At 59.3% G+C, this 18,699-nt stretch overlaps 2 protein-coding genes across 5 annotated transcripts in view; both read right to left on the bottom strand.

Annotated features, from left to right (window-relative positions):
* The window catches only part of TMEM63A (transmembrane protein 63A), a 30,553-nt gene extending 19,333 nt beyond the window's left edge, over window positions 1–11,220 (bottom strand). The window contains exons 1-6 of one of the 3 annotated variants that reach the window (XM_059677270.1): window positions 11,099–11,219; window positions 7,469–7,623; window positions 5,717–5,916; window positions 4,862–4,941; window positions 2,778–2,844; window positions 877–914 (exon numbers count right to left, since the gene is read on the bottom strand). In XM_059677270.1, coding sequence (XP_059533253.1) covers window positions 877–914; window positions 2,778–2,844; window positions 4,862–4,941; window positions 5,717–5,902 — 371 coding nt within the window. In that variant the 5' untranslated portion in view covers window positions 5,903–5,916; window positions 7,469–7,623; window positions 11,099–11,219. Of the gene's footprint in view, window positions 1–876; window positions 915–2,777; window positions 2,845–4,861; window positions 4,942–5,716; window positions 5,917–7,468; window positions 7,624–11,098 lie in introns of those variants that run through there. The other 2 variants (XM_059677269.1, XM_059677271.1) reach the window with 2 other exon arrangements.
* A 1,201-nt stretch (window positions 11,221–12,421) lies between these two features.
* LEFTY1 (left-right determination factor 1) lies at window positions 12,422–18,462 on the bottom strand. 2 transcript variants are annotated; one of them, XM_059677290.1, is made up of 5 exons: window positions 18,369–18,462; window positions 16,883–17,250; window positions 15,777–16,023; window positions 15,407–15,649; window positions 12,422–14,472 (listed from the first exon to the last, which is right to left on the bottom strand). In XM_059677290.1, exons 2-5 carry the CDS (start codon window positions 17,130–17,132, stop codon window positions 14,109–14,111), a joined length of 1,104 nt encoding a protein of 367 aa, XP_059533273.1. In that variant the 5' UTR covers window positions 17,133–17,250; window positions 18,369–18,462; the 3' UTR covers window positions 12,422–14,108. The 2 variants fall into 2 exon arrangements, with proteins under 2 accessions (XP_059533273.1, XP_059533274.1); XM_059677291.1 differs by lacking the exon at window positions 18,369–18,462 and adding an exon at window positions 17,538–17,976.
* Window positions 18,463–18,699: the final 237 nt, after the last annotated feature.

Below are 18,699 nucleotides of genomic sequence, written 5' to 3'. Positions count from 1 at the left end.
CGGAAGGGTCCCAGGTTCGGTTCCGGTCAGGGGCCCAAGCCTGGGTGGCGGGCTCCATCCTCAGTAGGGGGCGTGCAGGAGGCAACCGATCAATGATCCTCTCTCATCATTGATGTTTCTATCCCTCAAACTCCCCCAGTTATACACCACATATTAATTCATTTGAATTACCCAGAGCAGGTGTCGGCCTCGGCACCTTATAGTTGGGGAAACTGAGGCCCAGAGAAAGGGGCTTACCCACTGTCCTGAAACTACCATATTCCATCAATTCTACGCTGTCCTTCTCCTATTTCAGTGAGCATAGCTGACCACGGCTTACTGGGCAGCGTTTCCTCATTCTTCGTGCTGTCTCAGGTAATGTGCATCTTACAACAACCTGATGGCCACCGTGGCACCCAGACTCACAGCCCGGCTCCGTCCACCGTGCTGGAGGTGACTGGCCAGCCCAGAGCACCCGGCGCCTCTTTTAGGATTTCTCGCCACAGGCTCCAAGTTTTGGGAAAAAATGAACACTTTTAACCCAATGAGCTGACTGTATCGAGCGATCACTAGTCCTCCACTTTTCACCAGTTTAAAGACACGTAGCACTGTCTAGAGGAGCTTCCACTCAACTAGATCCACGGTAAATACTGAGGAGATAGGATTCCCGCCTGAAGCACAGTGGGAGCTTTGGCTGGTGCAGGAACTGCCTGGGACTCCTTTGTCCTCAGCCCCCACGTACGGCTTTGAACCTGAACTGAAGGAAGTACCTAAGAGGCCCTATCTCAAGGGCAGGCCTCTGGGCCCTTTCCTCCTGATTGGCCAAACACTCAAACACACACACACACACGCACACACATGCACACACACACACGCACAAGCACACGCCGTACTCACTTCAGACGGAAGATTGCAGTAAGCCAGGGGCAGCATCCCTGGAAACAGAGAGATCGGGAATTAGCTTCGAGCGTGTCTGTCTTTGGGAGCAGCTACAACCATCGTCGTTGACATTAATGACGAGCTAACCTTCTTCTGTATAAAAACAGCACTTTTGGCCCAAACTCAGCAAGCTACCCCTTGCCCCGAACACGACAGAGTCCGCATGCTCCCAACCGTTCCCAATATGCACTACAGGCTTGGAATTCATTCTGTCTTCCTTTCTTTCTTTTTTACAAATGATTTCAGAGAGGAAGGGGGAGGGAGAAAGAGAGATAGAAACATCAGTGATGCCGAAACCGGTTTGGCTCAGTGGATAGAGCGTCAGCCTGCGGACTGAAAGGTCCCAGGTTCGATTCCGGTCAAGGGCATGTACCTGGGTTGCGGGCACAACCCCGGTGGGAGATGTGCAGGAGGCGGCTGATCGATGTTTCTCTCTCATCGATGTTTCTGACTCTCTATCTCTCTCCCTTCCTCTCTGTAAAAAATCAATAAAATATATTAAAAAAAAAAAACTTAAAAAAAAAAAAGAAACATCAGTGATGAGAGAGAATCATTGATCGGCTGCCTCCTGCACGCCCCACACTGGGGATCGAGCCCGCAACCCGGGCACGTACCCCCTGACTGGAATCGAACCCAGAACCTTTCAGTTCACAGGCCGATGCTCTATTCGCTGAGCCAAGCCAGCTAGGGTGCAAGCTTGGAATTCTTGCAAAACCCTCTCAAATTTGCCAATCTGTGGGATTACACATGTTCCGGGGTCAAATCATGAAACTTGAGTGAACAGCTGGTGAAACCTCAGGCCCGCTCTGGAGAAACTGCTGTGGGTTTCTGTTTGTTTCCCAACGGCCGAGTGAGAGGTGGGACAAGAGCTTGGAGTGGGATCTAGAGAAGGAACAGGTGTCTGCAGCTTGGATCGTCCACGGACACTCCCTGAAGCAGACGGCTGCCCAGTGTGACCTGTCTTTGTTTGAAGACAAATATTTGTTCCTCATTCACTTGACAATTACTAAACAGCTCCTACTGGGTGTCAGGTGACGGGGCACAGCAATGGGTAAGACACGGCTCCTGCTCGCATTTGGCCCAGAGACTAGCAGGCAAGTCAACAATTAACTGGCCCTGGCCGACGTGGCTCAGTTGGATGAGTGTCATCCCGTGCACTGGTAGGTTGCGGGTTCGATTCCCATCAGGGCACCTGCCTGGGTTGCGGGCTCAATCCCCGATCGGGTGCATATGAGAGGCAGCTGATCTCACATCAATGTTTCTCTTTCTCTCTCTCTCTCTAAAAATTAATAAAAACACATTTCTTAAAAAAGAAATAATAGCCCTAACTGGTTTGGCTCAGTGGATAGAGCGTCGGCCTGCGGACTGAAGGGTCCCAGGTTCGATTCCTGTCAAGGGCATGTACCTTGGTTGCGGGCACATTCCCAGTAGGGGGTGTGCAGGAGGCAGCTGATCGATGTTTCTAACTCTCTATCCCTCTCCCTTCCTCTCTGTAAAAAAATCAATAAAATAAATTTTAAAAAATAAATTTTTTTAAAAAACAGAAAGAATAATGATAATTGACTGTCACACAAAGCCGCAAGTATGATACAGAGTCACGTGCTAGGACCCCACGGGGATTCCGTAGCCCTCTGCCTGAGAGGCAACCAAATCTCACGATCCCGGGTCACCCGGCTGCACCTCCCCCGTGGTCTGTTCCAAGTCCAGGCGACTGTCAGTGCAGAGAAGAGCTCTGACCCACACCCGCCACCGGGACAGGAGCACGGCCGCCCTCTCCCCGCTGGCTCATCGCCGCCGGCCTCCCCTGCCCACCAGGCGCCCCCGCCGGCCACAGCCACCGCTGCCCCCGAGATACCAACCAGATCACTTTCAAAATCCTGAGGCCCTTGGGAGGAAGACGATGACGACCGCTGGAACCTGGACTCGCTGGAAGCACAAACGGAAAAAAAATTCAAATACTTCTGTTTAAAAACCTAAAAACGCATCCCCGGTATCTTGCTGCCTCATGGAGCTCAGGACCAAAGCTACTAGCCCTCAACGGCTGGGGCGAAGCGTAACTCGCCCTGTGAGAAGCACAGACACGGCGAGAGCCGCTCCGAGCTGTGTCGGACAGAAAACTGCGGGCGAGGCTGTAACGCGGGGTCAGGACACCCCCGGTCTCAGCACGAGGACTGGTTTACCTAAAGTGACTTCAAAACGGGGCCTGTTTACAAGGTGCTTCCCACAGGGCAGACAACACTTGGCATAAACACTGAATTTTATCATCAACTCTAAGACACCACTGGTGTCAGGGGCATCATTATGAACCAAAAAGAATGAAAAAAATGCTACCAATTAAACTGTAACTAGCAATGATAACAAGCTGCCTTCCGACTTCAGAGACAAGAAAAGGCCAAAATGTGCATTTTTAAAGTGGCTAAAGTCTGGCATTTTAATATATTTTTATTGATTTCCGAGAGGAAAGGAGAAAGAGAGAGAGAGAGATGGAAACATCAATGATGAGAGAGAATCATGGGTCGGCTGCCTCCTGCACATCCCCTACTGGGGACTGAGCCTGCAACCAGGGCATGTGCCCTTGACCAGAATCGAACCCGGGACCCTTCAGTCCACAGGCCGGCGCTCTATCCACTGAGCCAAACCGGCGAGGGCTGAACTCCGGCATGTTATAAGGTGGCATCTTAATCAGATCCCTTCTTCTGAGTAACCCGCAAGAACACCCGTGCGCTATTTGGATTTTTGCTTCTGTTTCCCTACTCCTCGCTCCGCCCTCCCACTCCTAATGGCCTAAGACACAGTGGAACTTCACTTTGAACTCTCTCATTGGGCCTTCACGGTAAGCCTGCGGGGAACAGAGCGCAGGAGAAAACCCCCCAAAAAAGTTTAGGGACTTGACCAAGATCACACAGCCAGGGGGGCTGGCCAGGCCCCCTGATTTCCAAGTGCTCCATTGTACTGTGGCGTTCAGCCCCTCCTCAGGGTGAATGTCCCCCAAAGCATCAGATATCCCAAAAGGCTCCCCCAAGAGTCTCAGGCTCCAACACAGCTGAAACCAGGCCCCCCCACACACACTCACCCCAACACTAACACCCTGACTGAGGCTTTTGCAAATGCCAGAGACTGTGGAGAAGGAAATGCATTTACACACACACCCCGCGCCCCTCCCACATTTCCACACGGGGCAGCCTGGGGAGCGAGCGTGGAGGGTCTGCCTGGTGATGGCAGGGCAGGCGCTGGGGGGGCAGCCTGGGCCAGCGTGTGCTCCCCATTCACTTCCCACTGACACGAGGCCTGGGGTGGTGGCAGCCAGCTGGCCCAGGAAGCGCCATTGGTGCAGATCGAGATTCCAGGTCCCCCAGAGGGGCGGAGCAGGCTCACCCGGGGTGGCTGAGTTAGGGCCATCGGCCAGCGCGAAGCCAGGGGAGGTCAGGGACGTTCGTTCAGCCACGGCCCCACCGCCCTGCGCAGCCAGCCCCAGCCCTAAGCGAACTCGTTGCGGAAGATGCGCTTGAAAATAGCCAAGGCGAGACAGAACGCCGGCGTCCTCCTCCTGCTGATTTTGAAGCCCTAACTATCTGAAGGAACTCCGTTTCCTCCGCAGCCCGAAGCCAGCGAGGCCGGTGACCACAGCCGGGCCGGAGCCTGGAGGAGACCCGGGCGTGTGGGCCTCGGCTTTCTCACGAGGCTGATCTCACGGGTCTGTGCCGCGGACCGGACAGACGGCGTCTGGGACCGGCCTGGCGGACGGACACGGTGAACGTGATGTGATTCCAGCATCGTGGGTGGGTCCTGCCTGCTGGGCTTCCCATGCCCCCAGCCCATCCCAATGGCTGTCTGTCTGTCTGTCTGTCTGTCTGTCTCTCTCTCTCTCTCTCTCTCTGTCACACACACACACACACACACACACACACACACACTGACATTCTAAGTAACATGACTCTTTTACCTGCCCACTTCTGACACCAGGGCAATGCGTCCGTAATCCCAGAATCTTCTCCTTATGATGGAAAACACCAATATTAAAAACTAAAAGTAGAAAAAGAAAAAGAAAGCAAGTGAAAGCACATTGGATGGCTTGTCATGAGAAGAGACAGCTGCCTTAGGGGCCAAGCCCGCCTGCCTCGCGTCAGCGGGGCGCGAAGGTGACTCAAGCCCAGAGAGGGCACCGAGCTGCCCAGGGACGCACAGCTCAAGGCTGTGATGCTGTGCTCGCGCTCACACACACACACACACACACACACACACACTCACACACACACACCCCAGGTCTTGCCACTTGTTCCCAAGTCACGAAGGCGGTCCGCGCTGCCGCTGAGCTTGCCCGAGCGCCCTCCTAGCCCAGCACGCGGGCCTGTCCTTGGCTATGAAGGCAGCATGGGCAGCCGCGACCTCCCGAGGACTGAGCTGGCTTGGCGGCTCCTGAGCAGGGAGGTCTGGCCCCACAGCGGCCCTGGGGAGCCGCTTAACTTTTCTTCTTCACTTTGCATAGAATTTCTTTCTCTTTTTTAAAAAAATCTATTTTTATTGATTTCACAGCCGATCAATGATTCTCTCAATCCTCATTGATGTTTCTATCCCTCTTTCCCTCTCCCTCTGAAATCAATAAAAAAAATATTTTAAAAAAAAAGAATTAGTCCCATTTTACAGACAAGCGACGTAATGTACCCGAGGCCACAGAACCCGTCAGTGGCAGCGCTGCTGGGATAGAAAGCCAGGTCTGGCTCCTCCCCTGAGGTCCCCGGAAGGCCCTGGGGTTTAAGTAAACAAGTGACAGGGGAAGCAGGATTCACAAAGGTCTTACCAGGAAGCAGCTGACATCGATGAGCAGGACGACTGGGATGCCGCCGAAGGGGACGCCCTGGAGCACGGTGCTGTTTTTGGCCGAGTTGTAGCAGTAGGAGTCGTTGGGGTGTTCCCTGATGCCCAGCCGGTCCCGGGTGGATGCCGCCTTGGACTGCCACAGGTCCAGGAACGGGGAGTCGGTCATGGCGCCCGTCACCCCTGAAGAACGGGACCAGGCGGGCGGTCAGAGCTCAGACTCTCCCATCGTTTCCCCGGCCAGCGCTGGCAGAGCCAACAACGGGTGTCTCCTGGCTGGGGTGGGGGGTGGGGGGCACGGCGAGCCAGCAGCAAGGGGCCGGGGCGAGGAGACACCAGACCCCGCGTGCCAGGCAGAGTCTACGGAAAATAGCTCCATTGTGCGAACAGTCCCAAGGGTCTGATGGAGGGGGATGGCTCCTGCAAGACACAGCTGGTACCCTCCCGAGTGGGGGGCACAGGACGAAAGGGAAGGACAGGCGCTGCGTGTCTGCCTGCTTAGGGGGGCCCCCGGGCCTCCAGCCTCCAGGACTCCTGCTGGCAAGGTCATCCCTTCCCAGGGAAGCCCCTGGGAGCACCAGTGCAGGCCGGGGAGAGGGTGGAGGGGGGCAAATAAGGAAGAGGGGGCCCCTAAGTATGCAACAGCTGCTGACCGTGGGAACCACGGGGGAGGGAGCCCCTGCTCCCACTGTTCATGGACGTCAGAGGCGGGCCCATTCCCTGCACTCGGTAACTGAGGCTCAGGGGCTTAACCACCTGCCCCAAGATCAAGGAGCCGGTCCTGGCAGACGCGGGTCTCAGACCCAGACTCCTGACTCACACGCTCCCACTCCCACCCCAGCAGGCAGACACCCAGCAGGCGGACAAGCTCGTTAGCTCAGTGAGAGATGAAAGGCCTGGGAAGGGACGGACAGAGGCAGGTGTGGGACCGGAGAAGAGAGGGGAGGGGGTGGTCCAGGGAGAGGATATGGGGAGAGTCTCAGGACTTCCCCAGGGACCCCGGAGGCACCCACTGAGCCCTCCCAGCTCCGCCCTCTGACCCCTGCCCCCCTGAGGACCTTGGGTCTCAGGGAAAGGCCTGACATGTCCAAAGCAAACATGGACAGCTCCGGCGGGCGGCTGGCCCCTCCCTCCCTGGCTGCTGGTAACCTCAGCGAAGCTCATGAAAAGCTCCAGTGTTTGTCCCTGAGCCCGGAGGCCCAGAGCTAGAGCCCGCCGCCTCCTTTCCAGGGACTGTGGCCGAGGAGCAGGGGACATGCTCAGCACCACTTCCTCCAGCTCCCCCTCCCCTGCCCTCCCCAAAGCTGGTTAAACCAGATTCCCCAGGGCCTCTGCTAGGGCTAGTCTCTCCACCTGCTGCAGGGACCCCAAACACCCCCAAACACCCAGCGCTGGTGGCTTGTGTGCTGGGTGGGGGTGATTCCCAGTTCTGACCCCTGGGACTGCTGGGCTGGGGACAATCCCACACAGAAGTGCAGGCAGGGTGTGTGTGTGGGGGGGGGGGCAGGAGTCAGGGGTAGCCTCCCCCGATACGGAGGCACTTTCTCCCCTATAAGAGCCGGAGGGAGGGTGTGGTGCCAGAACCATGGATGGGGCAGACGCATGAGAGCTGCTCTGGGAGACAGATGGTCTTGGCTCCCCTCCTTCACACCCCGCCCAGTGGCACCAGCCCAACCACACACCCAGCCAGATGCTGGGAGGCCAGCGCCTGCCCTGCTCCTGGCCCCACACTCACCGGACACCAGGGGAGGCACGGCCTGTGGATGAGCCCCTCGGAGAGGCCCTCAGGGGGAGCTGGCTCTGGCAAACCCCAGTGGCTTCAAGCCGCCACTCATTTCCTGCAGGGTCTCCTGCCCACAGGGCCACGGGCACCAGCCTGTGTGGGCTTTCCTGGAGGGACACAGGCACCCGGCATGAGAAGCGGCCTCTCCCGGCCCCGCTCTGGCCTGGGCCCCGTGGACACCCGCCTCCCAGCGCCTGCCCCAGGGTCTCTGATCTCAAACGCTCGCATGGACCCTGTGTCCTCCTGATGGGCGCCCTCCTGCCCTGGCCTCTCCCAGAACTGGTTCTAGGCCTGCGTTCCTCTGGGCCACCCCGCTCCCCACCCCCTCACCCCAGCCTCCCCCTCTACTCCTGTGGCTGGAGGCCCTGCTGGGGCCAGTGGTCTGCCCTGGGCTGTGGGGCTCATCTGGGCCTCACGGTGGCTGCTGCCAGGGAGAGGGCAGAACAGACAAGGAAGGCTTGAGAGTGAAATGGTAAGACAAGAGCAGCCTCATAATATGCTCACAGAGGGAACACTGTCCCTGAGGAGCGGGGGGGCGGGGGGGGCCGCTGGCTGGGCTGGGCGGTACCAGGGGACAGCCCTCCCCAAGGCTGCTGCATGCTGAGCTTAGGGGAGCAGAGGCCCCAAGGGAGGAAGGCGCTGTGGTCCCCCTTCTTCCTTGAGCCCCAGTCATGCCTCTCCGTCCATTTCCTTTTGCCAAACAGGGTCCCTTGATAAGAAGGGCTCCGGGAGGTCAGCCTGGGGCCTGGGACGGCCGGTCCCGCCAGCCCCTCCCTCCAGATGACGTGCCACTGAGCGCACAGCTGTGCAGGCCCTCAGTCTCCCCGCCTTTCAGCTCAGCTGTAGCCTGTCTTGCCTGTCACACACACAAAGCCCAGCATCTGCTGAAACATCATGGCCCCTCCAGGCAGGGGTGACAAGGGGGTGGCGGAGGGAAGAGGGGACTCAGTGGACCAAGATCAAAAGGGAGCTGGCTCAGGAGCTGAAATGCTGACCGTTCTGGGCAGGGGCCAAGCCAGCAAGCAGGCCCCGTGGTCACAGGAGCCGTGCCTGGCCGCGACCTTCGCAATATCCAGTGATCTGGTATTTGTTTGACAAGTGTATGCAAATGCCTAGCACTTATCCATGCCTCCTTGACTCATTCCTAGCCAAGAGCCTGGAGGAGGAGATCCAAGAATTCCCGCTGAGCCAGGTGGGCAGCAGGGGACTCGCGCCCCCAACGCCAAGTTCAGCCCATGCGCCCCCCGCCCGCGCCCCGAATCTGGTTGTGGCCCGTGGGACAGAGGGCTGAGTCCAACAGCTGTTCTCAAACTTGCCAAAGAAAGCCAACCACCAAGGCTAGCCCGCTGCCCACCTGAGCTGGCCCCGGGCACACTTCACTTAAAGATCTCGATTTCTTCCAGATATACCAGCAGAATGAGGCAGGAGGCGTGTGCGCGGCACTGGCTCTCACAAGAAGAGCGTTTTTTTGCCCCAGCCAGTGTAGCTCAGTGGATAGAGCATCCGCTTGTGGACTGAAGGGTCCCAGGTTCGATTCTGGTCAGGGGCACATGCCCAGGTTGCAGGTTCAATCCCCTGCAGGGGGCGTGCAGGAAGCAGCCAACCAATGATTCTCTCTCATCATTGATGTTTCTGTCAATCTCTCTCCCTCTTTCTTCCTCTCTGAAATCAATAAAAATATTTAAAAAAAAAAAACAACACAGAGCATTCTTGATCCATGATTCTCTCTCATCATTGATGTTTCTCTTCCTCTCCCTTCCTCTCTGAAATAAATTTTTAAAAATACATTAAAGCCCTAACCGGTTTGGCTCAGTGGATAGAGCGTCGGCCTGCGGACTGAAAGGTCCCAGGTTCGATTCCGGTCAAGGGCATGTACCTGGGTTGCGGGCACATCCCCAGTGGGGAGTGTGCAGGAGGCGGCTGATCGATGTTTCTCTCCCATCGATGTTTCTAACTCTCTCTCTCTCTCCCTTCCTCTCTGTAAAAAATCAATAAAATATATTTTTTTTAAAAAAGAGCATTCTTAATATCACCCAATCGCCACATTTTCAGGTTTTGTTACAATGATCGCAGGACTACAAGCTGCCGGAGCCCTTCTGCCACCGGGAGCTAAGGGAGCTGGAGCAGAAGGAGGTTACAAAGTAAACACAAACTTCTCACAGTGCCACCCAACAGGACCCAGGTGCGGGGTGACTGTTTACCTCCACACACACGTCAACCCTGGAGCGACCAGTAACTGGCCCAGCGATGAGAGGCAGTGCGCCTGGCATTTGGCAGGCACACACCCGAGACAATGCCCATAAAGCCCTTAGCCCAGGGCCCAGCCCTGGGAACACTTCAAAGCTGTTTGCTTCATATATATTTCAGAGAGGAAGTGACAGAGAGAGAGAGAGAGAGAGAGAGAGAGAGATATCAATGATGAGAGAGAAGCATTGACCAGCAGCCTCCTGCATGCCCCCCACTGGGGATGGAGCCTGCAACCGGGACACGCGCCCTGACCTCCTGGTTCCTAGGTGGATGCTCAACCACTGAGCCACACCGGCCCTGTTTGCTTTGACGTCCCCTCCAGCGAATGGCAAACCCACAGGACCCCATGTAGAGCCCAGTGAACAGCGAGAGAGACCTTTGTCCCAACTCTAAACAAACAGGGGGACATGTGAGCGGAAAGGCGGCCTGGGCTGCTTCTCATTCACGGCAGGGCCGACCTCGGGGCTCCGCCAGGTGTCGGAGGAGGGGAAGGGAGAGAAAGGCCGTGGGGCTTGTGGAGGGAGAAGGGAAAACTCTAAGGGACGCCCCCGCCCCGGGGTCTCTCCGGAGCCCCAGTGGGTGCCCACCACCCTGCAGGGGCCGGGAGGGGCCCCTGGCGCCCACTGCGCCCACTGCGCCCCGGGGCTGGTGCGCAGGACCCCCGGCTTCGCTCCAGGGGCTGGGACACAGCCGCACAACTTCAGGGAAGAAGCTGCGGGGTGACCGGGCAACCACAAGGTGGACTCCCACCCGTGAGGGCACTGCCCGCGCTGACCTATGGAGGCCACCCAGGGGCCGGGGAGCCCGTCTTCCTAGCGGAGTCCTCCTCTCTCCGCGTCCCTCCCCAACCTCCCGCCGCCTCCACGGGACGGACGCCACCGGGACGGCAGGGAGTGGCCACCGAGGGGCAGGCCGAGCCGGGGCAGCGCGGGGGACGCACACACCGGCCCTTCCCAGGCCCGCCGCGCGCGGTGCCAGGAGGAACAGTTCCAGGCTGCGCCCTGGTTGGGCTGGGGGGTCGGCTTCCCTCTGACAAATCCCCCCAAGTCCGGGAGGGCTGGGGGAGGGGGAGGCGTCAGCGAAGAGCCGGACGTCGGCGAGGGAGGGCGGGGAACGCCGTCGGGCGGCGGGAGGAGCGCGGGGCTGCGGGGCCGGGCTGCCCCTCTGCGCCCACCCCCTCCCCACCCCCAGCTCGGGCCTGGGGCTGCGGGGTGCGAGGGCCGCGCCCCGAAACCTGACACTTGCGTGGCACCCGGCGCAGAGCCAGGTCCCGCAGGTCCGGGAGGGCACGGGCGACACCCCCCCCCCCGGCGCGGCGGCCCCCTCCCCCGTTACCTGCGGCGGGGGCGCAGCGCGCGCGCGGAGGAAGCCGTCCGTCCGTCCGTCCGCCCCCCGGGCCGGCGCGGCGCGTCCCGAGCGCCTGAAAGTTACAAAGTGAAACTCCGGCGGCGCCGCACATGCGCAGAGCGCCGGCCACCGCTTGCCCAATTTGCCGCCGCCGCGGGGCGGGCGTCCCGGTGCCGCCACCTGCGCGCGGGCCACGCTCCCCCTGCCGTCCTCGCCTTGCGCCCCGCCAGCTCCCGTCCTGGGCCGAGGGGGCCGCCGCCAGGGCTGATTCCGCTGCTCAGCGCCACCCCCCCTGCACGGCACCCTCCCCGCACCTCGGGGAGACCCGGGCGCGCACAGGTGGTCGCGCCGCGCGGAGGAGGCGCCGGGGGAGCCTTCGCCCCCGTTCGTGGTCGCCCCGGTTTTGCATCGGTTTCCTAAATGGCTCCTAGGCCTCCCCAGAGCGGGGGGCTCTCGGCTGCGCTCGGCACCTCCGCTCCCCGCAGTCCGCGGCCACCGGTGCCGCTGCGGAAGGCCGCGCTCCCCCGCCGCCGGGAGCGCCCCGAGGGAGGGTCCTCGGTGCAGCCGCGCGATACTGCCCGGGCCCGGGGTCACCGATCGGGCCCAGCTCGCCGAGCGTGGCCTGTCTCCCGGGCTGGGTACCTGGGTGCTTCCTGCCAACTGGACAGTGAGCTGGCCGGGGGCGCGGGGGGTGCACCCGGCAGGACGCAGGGCCCGGCTCCGTGAGGACGCGCCCACTGCGCTCCTTCTCGGGCCTCGATTTGCGCACCTGCAAGACCCGGGGGCTGGACCGCAGCTCCCGCCCAGAGCCTTCCCAGCGCTGATGGGTGAACCCGCACGCACACGTGCGCAGCTCTGCGGGTTCCCTCTGCTCATCTCTAGGCTCCCATCCTTCATTGGATGACAAACCTCTCCTTACCTCCCTGCCCAGGACCCTAGCACCAGCCTGGTGGAGGGTGGGGGGGGGGGGTCTCCTCCTGCTTTTCTTTCCTGTCCCATCGGCCTTACTCCTTCTCCCCCTCTCCCCCCCCCTCCCCAAACCTGTTACTAACCTTTTCCCAGTTTGCGCTTGGGCTCAGCCTCTGTCCCTCGGTACCTGTGCCTGCCATCTCCCCGCTCCTGCTGCTGTCAAGGCCCCCCACCTGACCTCCAGCGGGTTCCTGGGTGGCCCCTGGACTCCCCTGGCTCCTCAGACGGACCTGTCCACTCTCTTCACATTCCCATACCCCCTACCCGCCCGTCCTCGTTCCTTCCCCGCCTCAATGGCGCCACCCTGGAAAAGCAAGGTTCTAACCCAGTGACTGGAAGCCACTGACAAGAAGGAAAAGTTAGGGTCTTTGCTTTCAGAGAGGGAAGGGGCTTCGAAGTCTGATGTCCAGTGGGTTACGTTTATTTCAAAATCAACAGAAGTCCCAAGTGGGTCGGAGTGTGCGTTCGGGTAACCTTAGCCCCTGTCACGTATCGCGCAGGGTGTGGCGTGCTTGTAAAAAGCATTATTTCCTAAAAGCTCCAGTAAAGATATGGCAGGAAGGGGTTTTCTCACTGGATAGAGGAGATGGAGGTTTAGAGGGTGTGGAATGTACGGCTTATAAGAGCTGTGCAGACTAGCCAGGAATCCAGGGCGTCCGTACCCCAAGTACCCCAGGCTCAGAAGCCCCTGCAATCTTGGCATTCTAAAGCAGCGGTTCTCAACCTGTGGGTCGCGACCCCTTTGGCGGTCGAACCACCCTTTCACAGGGGTCGTCACCTAAGACCATCCTGCATATCAGATATTTACATGACGATTCATCACAGTAGCAACATGACAGCGATGAAATAGCAACGAAAATAATGTTATGGTTGGGTCACAACATGAGGAGCTGTACTTAATGGGCCAGAAGGTTGAGAACCACTGTTCTAAAGTGCGATATCTAACAATTTCAGCACTTGCTCCCCTTACCTGCCCCAACAGTTACAGGAGTGACCCACATTACTGTATTCCTGAGGATCAGATTTTCTTATATGATCGCAAGTCGAATTGAAAAGAGTAAAAACGTCCACAACAATGACAAGATTTCTGCTTCCATTCTAAGCGGACGGGCACCGGGAATCTGAATACATGTCAGTCTTAGCTTCCTGTCCTTCTGAACGGAGACCTTGACCATGTCTTTCTAATCACGTGAACCTTGTTCCTCTAGAATAGCGGTTCTCAACCTGTGCGTCGCGACCCCTTTGGGGGGGTCGAACGACCCTTTCACAGGGGGCGCCTAAGACCATCGGAAAACACATCTATAATTACACATTGTTTTTGTGATGAATCACTATGCTTTAATGATGTTCAATTTGTAACAATGAAAATACATCCTGCATATCAGATATTGACATGACGATTCATAACAGTAGCAACATTACAGTTATGAAGTAGCAACGGAAATAATGTTATGGTTGGGGGTCACCACAACATGAGGAGCTGTATGAAAGGGTCTCGGCAGTAGGAAGGTTGAGAACCACTGCTCTAGAACATTCTGTCTCAACAATTGGCAGGCTTCTTGGTAAAATATAAAAACACAGAATAAAATGCGTTTTCTTTCTTTCTTGCAAAATGCCCTCCGTATCTGAGACGAGAACGCACAACCCATACTTGAGCCTCGGTTTGAACCTCTGAGTGGCAGCTGGGTCTCTAGCCCATACCAGAGCTCAGCCCGGCTCCTGGGATAGGGCAGCAATGGCCAATGGGTGTTTCCACTCGTAGATTACAGAACCTACACAGGTAAGTGCTTAGATACAGTGCAGCGGACAATACGAAGGAGAGAGAAACCTGGACAGGCTGCCCGGTAACCAGGGAGTCTCGTTCCTGGGGAGCGAATACTAGGAAGTGAGCTGACTGGTCAGAGGAAGCGAATTCAGAGCTCAGCAGAGAGCACAGAGCTTCCGCCCATCAGCAGCCCCCGTCTCTCCTGGCACCTAGGACACTTCTGAAGCGCACACGTCAAGCCCCGCGGTGGCCCTGCCCAGCGCCCTACGGCTCCAGCCGCCTTGGCACGGGCGCCCCGTCCGAGGCGCAGCTGCACTTCTGCACCCGCATGTTGGGCAGGCTGACCACCTGGGCGCGGGGCCTGCCGCCCTCCTTGATGCCGACGATCATGGGCAGCGAGGTGGTCTCCGAGGCGATGCACTGCCTCGGCCCCAGGAACGGCCACTTGAAGGTCAGGGCCTGCGGGGGCTGCTGGCAGGTGCCCACGCACTCATAGGCCAGGAAGCCCGGGGGCTCCAGCACCCAGTGCTCGGCCCACTTCATCCCCTGCAGGTCAATGTACATCTCCTGGCGGCAGCAGCGGGTGCCCTCGGTCACTGGGGCCTCGGGGTCACAGTTGCCCTGAGCTCTGTGGGGGGCAAGGAGAGGCGGGGTCAGAGGTCCGTTGGGGGACTGAGGTCAGGGGACCCAGGGCGGGGCCCGGTGGGGCATCTGGGAGGGAGACGTGCAATGCATCTCTCGAAAAGCTGCATGTGTGTGATAAATGGTGAATGAATAAACATCCAAAACATAAATGAGTTCCTGTTTATTAAAGGTCTCCTAGTATGCCAGGCACTGAACTAGGGACTTCACATGTCATCTCAGCTGGCACCTATATGTATCCTGACATACACCTCAATGCAGGTCCAGCATTATCCCTATGACCCTGAGGACGCGGGGACCCAAAGGTGTGAAGTGACATGCCAGAGGCCCTGTAGCCATGGCAGGCAGCGCTCCATGGAATGCAGGCTGTGTGATTCCTCAGGCCTGGGACTCCATGAAGAATCCAGGATGTCAGGGGAAAGCTGTTCAGCTTAGCAGCAGCTCATGCTAATAGTTTTCAAAGACTTAATCATGGGTGTCTAGCTGGCTGTGGGTTAGTAGTTGAGTATCCACCCAGGAACCAAAAGGTCACTGGTTCGATTCCCGGTCAGGGCACATACCCGGGTTGTGGGCTTGATCCCCAGTAGGGGGCGTGCAGGAGGCAGCTAATGGATGATGTTTCTTTCTCATCATTGATATTTCTCTCTCTCCCTCTCCTTTCCTCTCTCTCTAAAAATCAATAAAAACACATTTAACAAAAAAGAATTAATCATGGAAAAGGGTAAAATGAAATTAGATGATTGGAATAATGTGTGTCAATGACAACATTAAAAACCCACTGAACATATCTGAAGATATTTTTCAGTAAAATGTTTGAATAAAAAGTTCTGCTGTTAGAAACGGACATGCAGTGGGGATGGCTGGCCTCCTGGGCTGTCTGCTCACCCACCCGGCGACCCCACTCCTCCCCCCGGACCTACCCGAAGTCCCCGAGGTCCAGGGTGTGCAGCTCCAGCTGGGGCTCGCCCTGCGCGCCGTCCCAAGGCCCCTGGGAGGCAAAGCGGACCAGCCTGTGGGCGCTGGAGGCCAGCGGGCCCAGGTGCTCCCGCTGCACCGACACCTGCAGCAGCAGCGGCTCCTGGGGCCGGCTCAGCTGCTGCCAGAAGTTCACGGCCTCGGTCACATCGAAGGCCTTCCAGCCGCTCTCGTGGATGGACACCAGCCTGCGACACCAGGCGGGACCGGGCGCTGAGTGGTGGGGGCCGGGGAAGCCCCTCCCACCGCCTCCCATCCCTCTCCCCGAGATAGACCCCCCTCGCCCCCCCCAGCACCCCCGGGCAACCTCCCCACCTGGAGTCAATGAGGGCGGTGCGGTTGGAGCCATCGGCGCGGACATGCAGCCACTCGATGGTGACCCGGGCCAGGTCGCTGCGAGGGGACAGCCGCTCGTGCCTGCGGAGCGCGGCCTCGGGGACCGGCTCCTGGAAGAGGCGCAGCACGGCCTGCACCAGCTCGCTGTTGGGGGGCAGCCGCCGCTCCATGCTGAGCACCAGCAGGCGCGTGGAGGCGTCGGACACCAGGAACCTGCCAGCCACCTCTGGGGACAACAGCAGCGTCAGGGCACCTCTGAGGTGGCCGGGCTGAGCCTGGGTTTCCCCAGTAACGCACAGGGAGAACCTGGGGCCTGGGAAACGGGGGGCCGGGGGCGAAAGAGGGCACCTCCTCCCTCAAAAACTCCCGGCCCTGCTGGTGTGGCTCGGTGGTTGCGCACTGACCCATGAACCAGGAGGTCAGGGTTCGACTCCTGGTCAGCGCACACGCCTGGGTTGCAGGCTCGGTCCCCAGTGTGGGGCGTGCAGGAGGCAGCCGATGGATGAAGTTTCTCTCTCGTTGATGTTTCTATCTCTCTATCCCTCTAACAATAAAAAACATTTTTAAATATTTTTTATTGATTTTGGACAATCATTTGCACTGGGGCTATTTACTCGCCGCGCCGCCCTCAGGGGGCGGGGGCAGCTTTAGGCCCGGAGCGGGTGTAGATGGACAGGCAGCCTTTCCAGGCAGAGGTGGGGACACAGGGTGGGTGAGGAGGGGTGGGGAGTGGGAGGCAGAGGGCCCGGGCAGTGGGATCTGGTACCAGCCCCAAGTTTAACCTCATTTTCCTCTTCCGTGAAATGTCCCCAAAAGCAGAAGAGGACCAGGGGCCTGTGAACAACTTTCTCAGACGCCTGAGCCCAGTCATAAATGGGGTCACGTACAGCGGAGGGACCAGGCACCCCAACACCCGAGACCCCAGGTTGGCAACATGAGCTAAGGTCTTCGTGCTGGGCCTCCTCCTCTCCCCAGGCACCACCTGGCCGGGGAGCAGGTCCCTGGACCCCCAGATGGGCACATCCAGTCTCCCTCCCACCTCCGTCCCCTTCCCACAACCGGCCAGGGTGCAGGGAGGGCCTCACCTCGGAAGTTCTGGCTGAACCTCTTCCCTCGCGATCGGGCGCCGTGGCTGCGCTGCAGCAGGGCCACGTACTGGGCCCGCACGTGGGCAGGGGTGACCAGCCGCTCCGCGTCGCTCGGGTCCAGCGCGGGCACCTCCTGGAGCTGCAGCTGCTGCAGCAGGCTGCCCAGGATCTGCTCCTCGGTCACGGCCGCCCCGGGGCGGGCCAGGGCCAGCGCCCACAGTGCCCAGCACAGCCACAGGGCCCTCATGGTGCCACTTGGGGGGAGCAGCAGAGCGGATGTGGCCCCTGAGGAGGCTCCAGGAGGGTCCCAGCTGGGCGTGCTCAGGGCCAAGCTGGGCCAGCTTTATAGCAGCCCTGGGCTGGGCCTGGGTGGTGACAGGGGGGGAGAGAGGGAGGGAGGGAGGGAGGGAGGCAGGTCACACCCCTCGCCCTCCTGGGAGCTCAGCAGCCAGACAGGTCCCTGAGCCTGAGGAGGGGCTGTCTAGAAAGGGCACAAAGGCCGTCTGTACCCCGGAGAAGAGGTAGGCATCTCATTCTCCGCTCCACCCTGTCTCCCAGGGGCGGCGCAGGGGTCCCTGGTGTCTGGACTTTGAGCCCGTTCCTTGCTGCAATGGAACTGCCCACCCAATGCCAGGGCTCCCTGAGCACCCACCTGCCTGCTGGGATGAGGGGGCGCCTGGGGCAGCTGGGATGCTGGGCTGTCCATGGATAGGAAGTCCAGTGTTCCCCTTGTTGGGGGATGGGTAGGGGCACCAGTGGGGTTTTGTCCACTAAGGAGCCACGTCCTCTCCCTCTTCCTGGCTCCTTGTGGGTCTGGATGTCAGAGTTGAAAGGATCTTGCCTCGGATCGGACACTACATGGGCCCTCACGTGGGCAGGGGGCGGTGCACCCCCTTTTCCAATGTCTGAGCCCGGGAAACCGAGGCTCAGCTGGGACTCAACATCCCAGGGCCACACAGTTCACGACGGATGCCTGCACCAAGTCAGGTCTGAGCTTCCCAGCCCACAGCGCTCTCCACTCCCCCAAGCGATCTCCAGCCAGGTCCCAGGTCCCGCCGGCCCCTGAAGCCCAGCCAAGTACCCCAGTGGAGTGGGGGGTCCGGGCGGGGGCAGGGGGCCGTGTCCCCGCCCCCACTCTCCCCACCCCCTGTTTCCTGAGGCTTCCTCGGCCTGAATGTGGATTGAGGCCAGTGGAAGAGTTTTCCTGGGGAAATAAAACAACTGGGCAGTCAGCCAGGACGGGTGACTGAATGAAACGGGAATGTTCCTAGGAATTGTATGTTTTTATTTGCTAAATCTGGCCACCCTCGCTGGAGGCAGAAAGCAGAAAGGACTGTGGATTGGGAGGCCTTTCACAATGGGCTCGTTAGTGGCCGGCAGGAGGGAGCCCCAGGCTTTGTCATGCAGAAGAAGGGGCGGCTCCCCCACCCACCCACCCACCCACTCCCTCCACCCCCACCCCCCACCACGCCTCCACCCCCACCTGTGTCTGGCCCAACTCGCCCAGGTCTGGTGGCTGGAGGTGGTCCATTGGCCCTGGAATCAGATCCTCCATCCTGAGGGAGGAAAGGGGGGCACAGTCATGGGGGGCCCTAGTTGAGGACCAATTTGGACCTGGCCCTGAGCCCAGAGCTGAGGGGTCTGTGGAGGGCGGTGGGCCGGTCAGCCTGGGGGACACTCTGCCTACAGGTGAGGAGAGCGCCATGGCCACCATTGCCCTCCTGCTCCTAACAGGCTGGGATGTGACCCCAACCAGAGTCCAGGCTCCCAGGGGAGGGCCATGAGGGAACATGGGGGTCAGAGGTCACCCAGCA

Source organism: Myotis daubentonii, chromosome 20, assembly GCF_963259705.1.
Source record: "Myotis daubentonii chromosome 20, mMyoDau2.1, whole genome shotgun sequence".
Classification (NCBI taxonomy): domain Eukaryota; kingdom Metazoa; phylum Chordata; class Mammalia; order Chiroptera; family Vespertilionidae; genus Myotis; species Myotis daubentonii.
The sequence above is the reverse complement of the archived record's forward strand: the minus strand, read 5'-3'. Positions and strand labels throughout refer to the sequence as shown.

Bases quoted from the DNA above. Each gene is read 5' to 3' on its own strand.
- LEFTY1 (XM_059677290.1), bottom strand. From the start codon at position 17,132: ATGAGGGCCCTGTGGCTGTGCTGGGCACTGTGGGCGCTGGCCCTGGCC. The intron at 16,024-16,882 runs GTGAGGCCCTCC...TGTTGTCCCCAG, and splicing joins GTTCAGCCAGAACTTCCGAG to AGGTGGCTGGCAGGTTCCTG. The intron at 14,473-15,406 runs GTAGGTCCGGGG...TGCCCCCCACAG, and splicing joins CTGGACCTCGGGGACTTCGG to AGCTCAGGGCAACTGTGACC.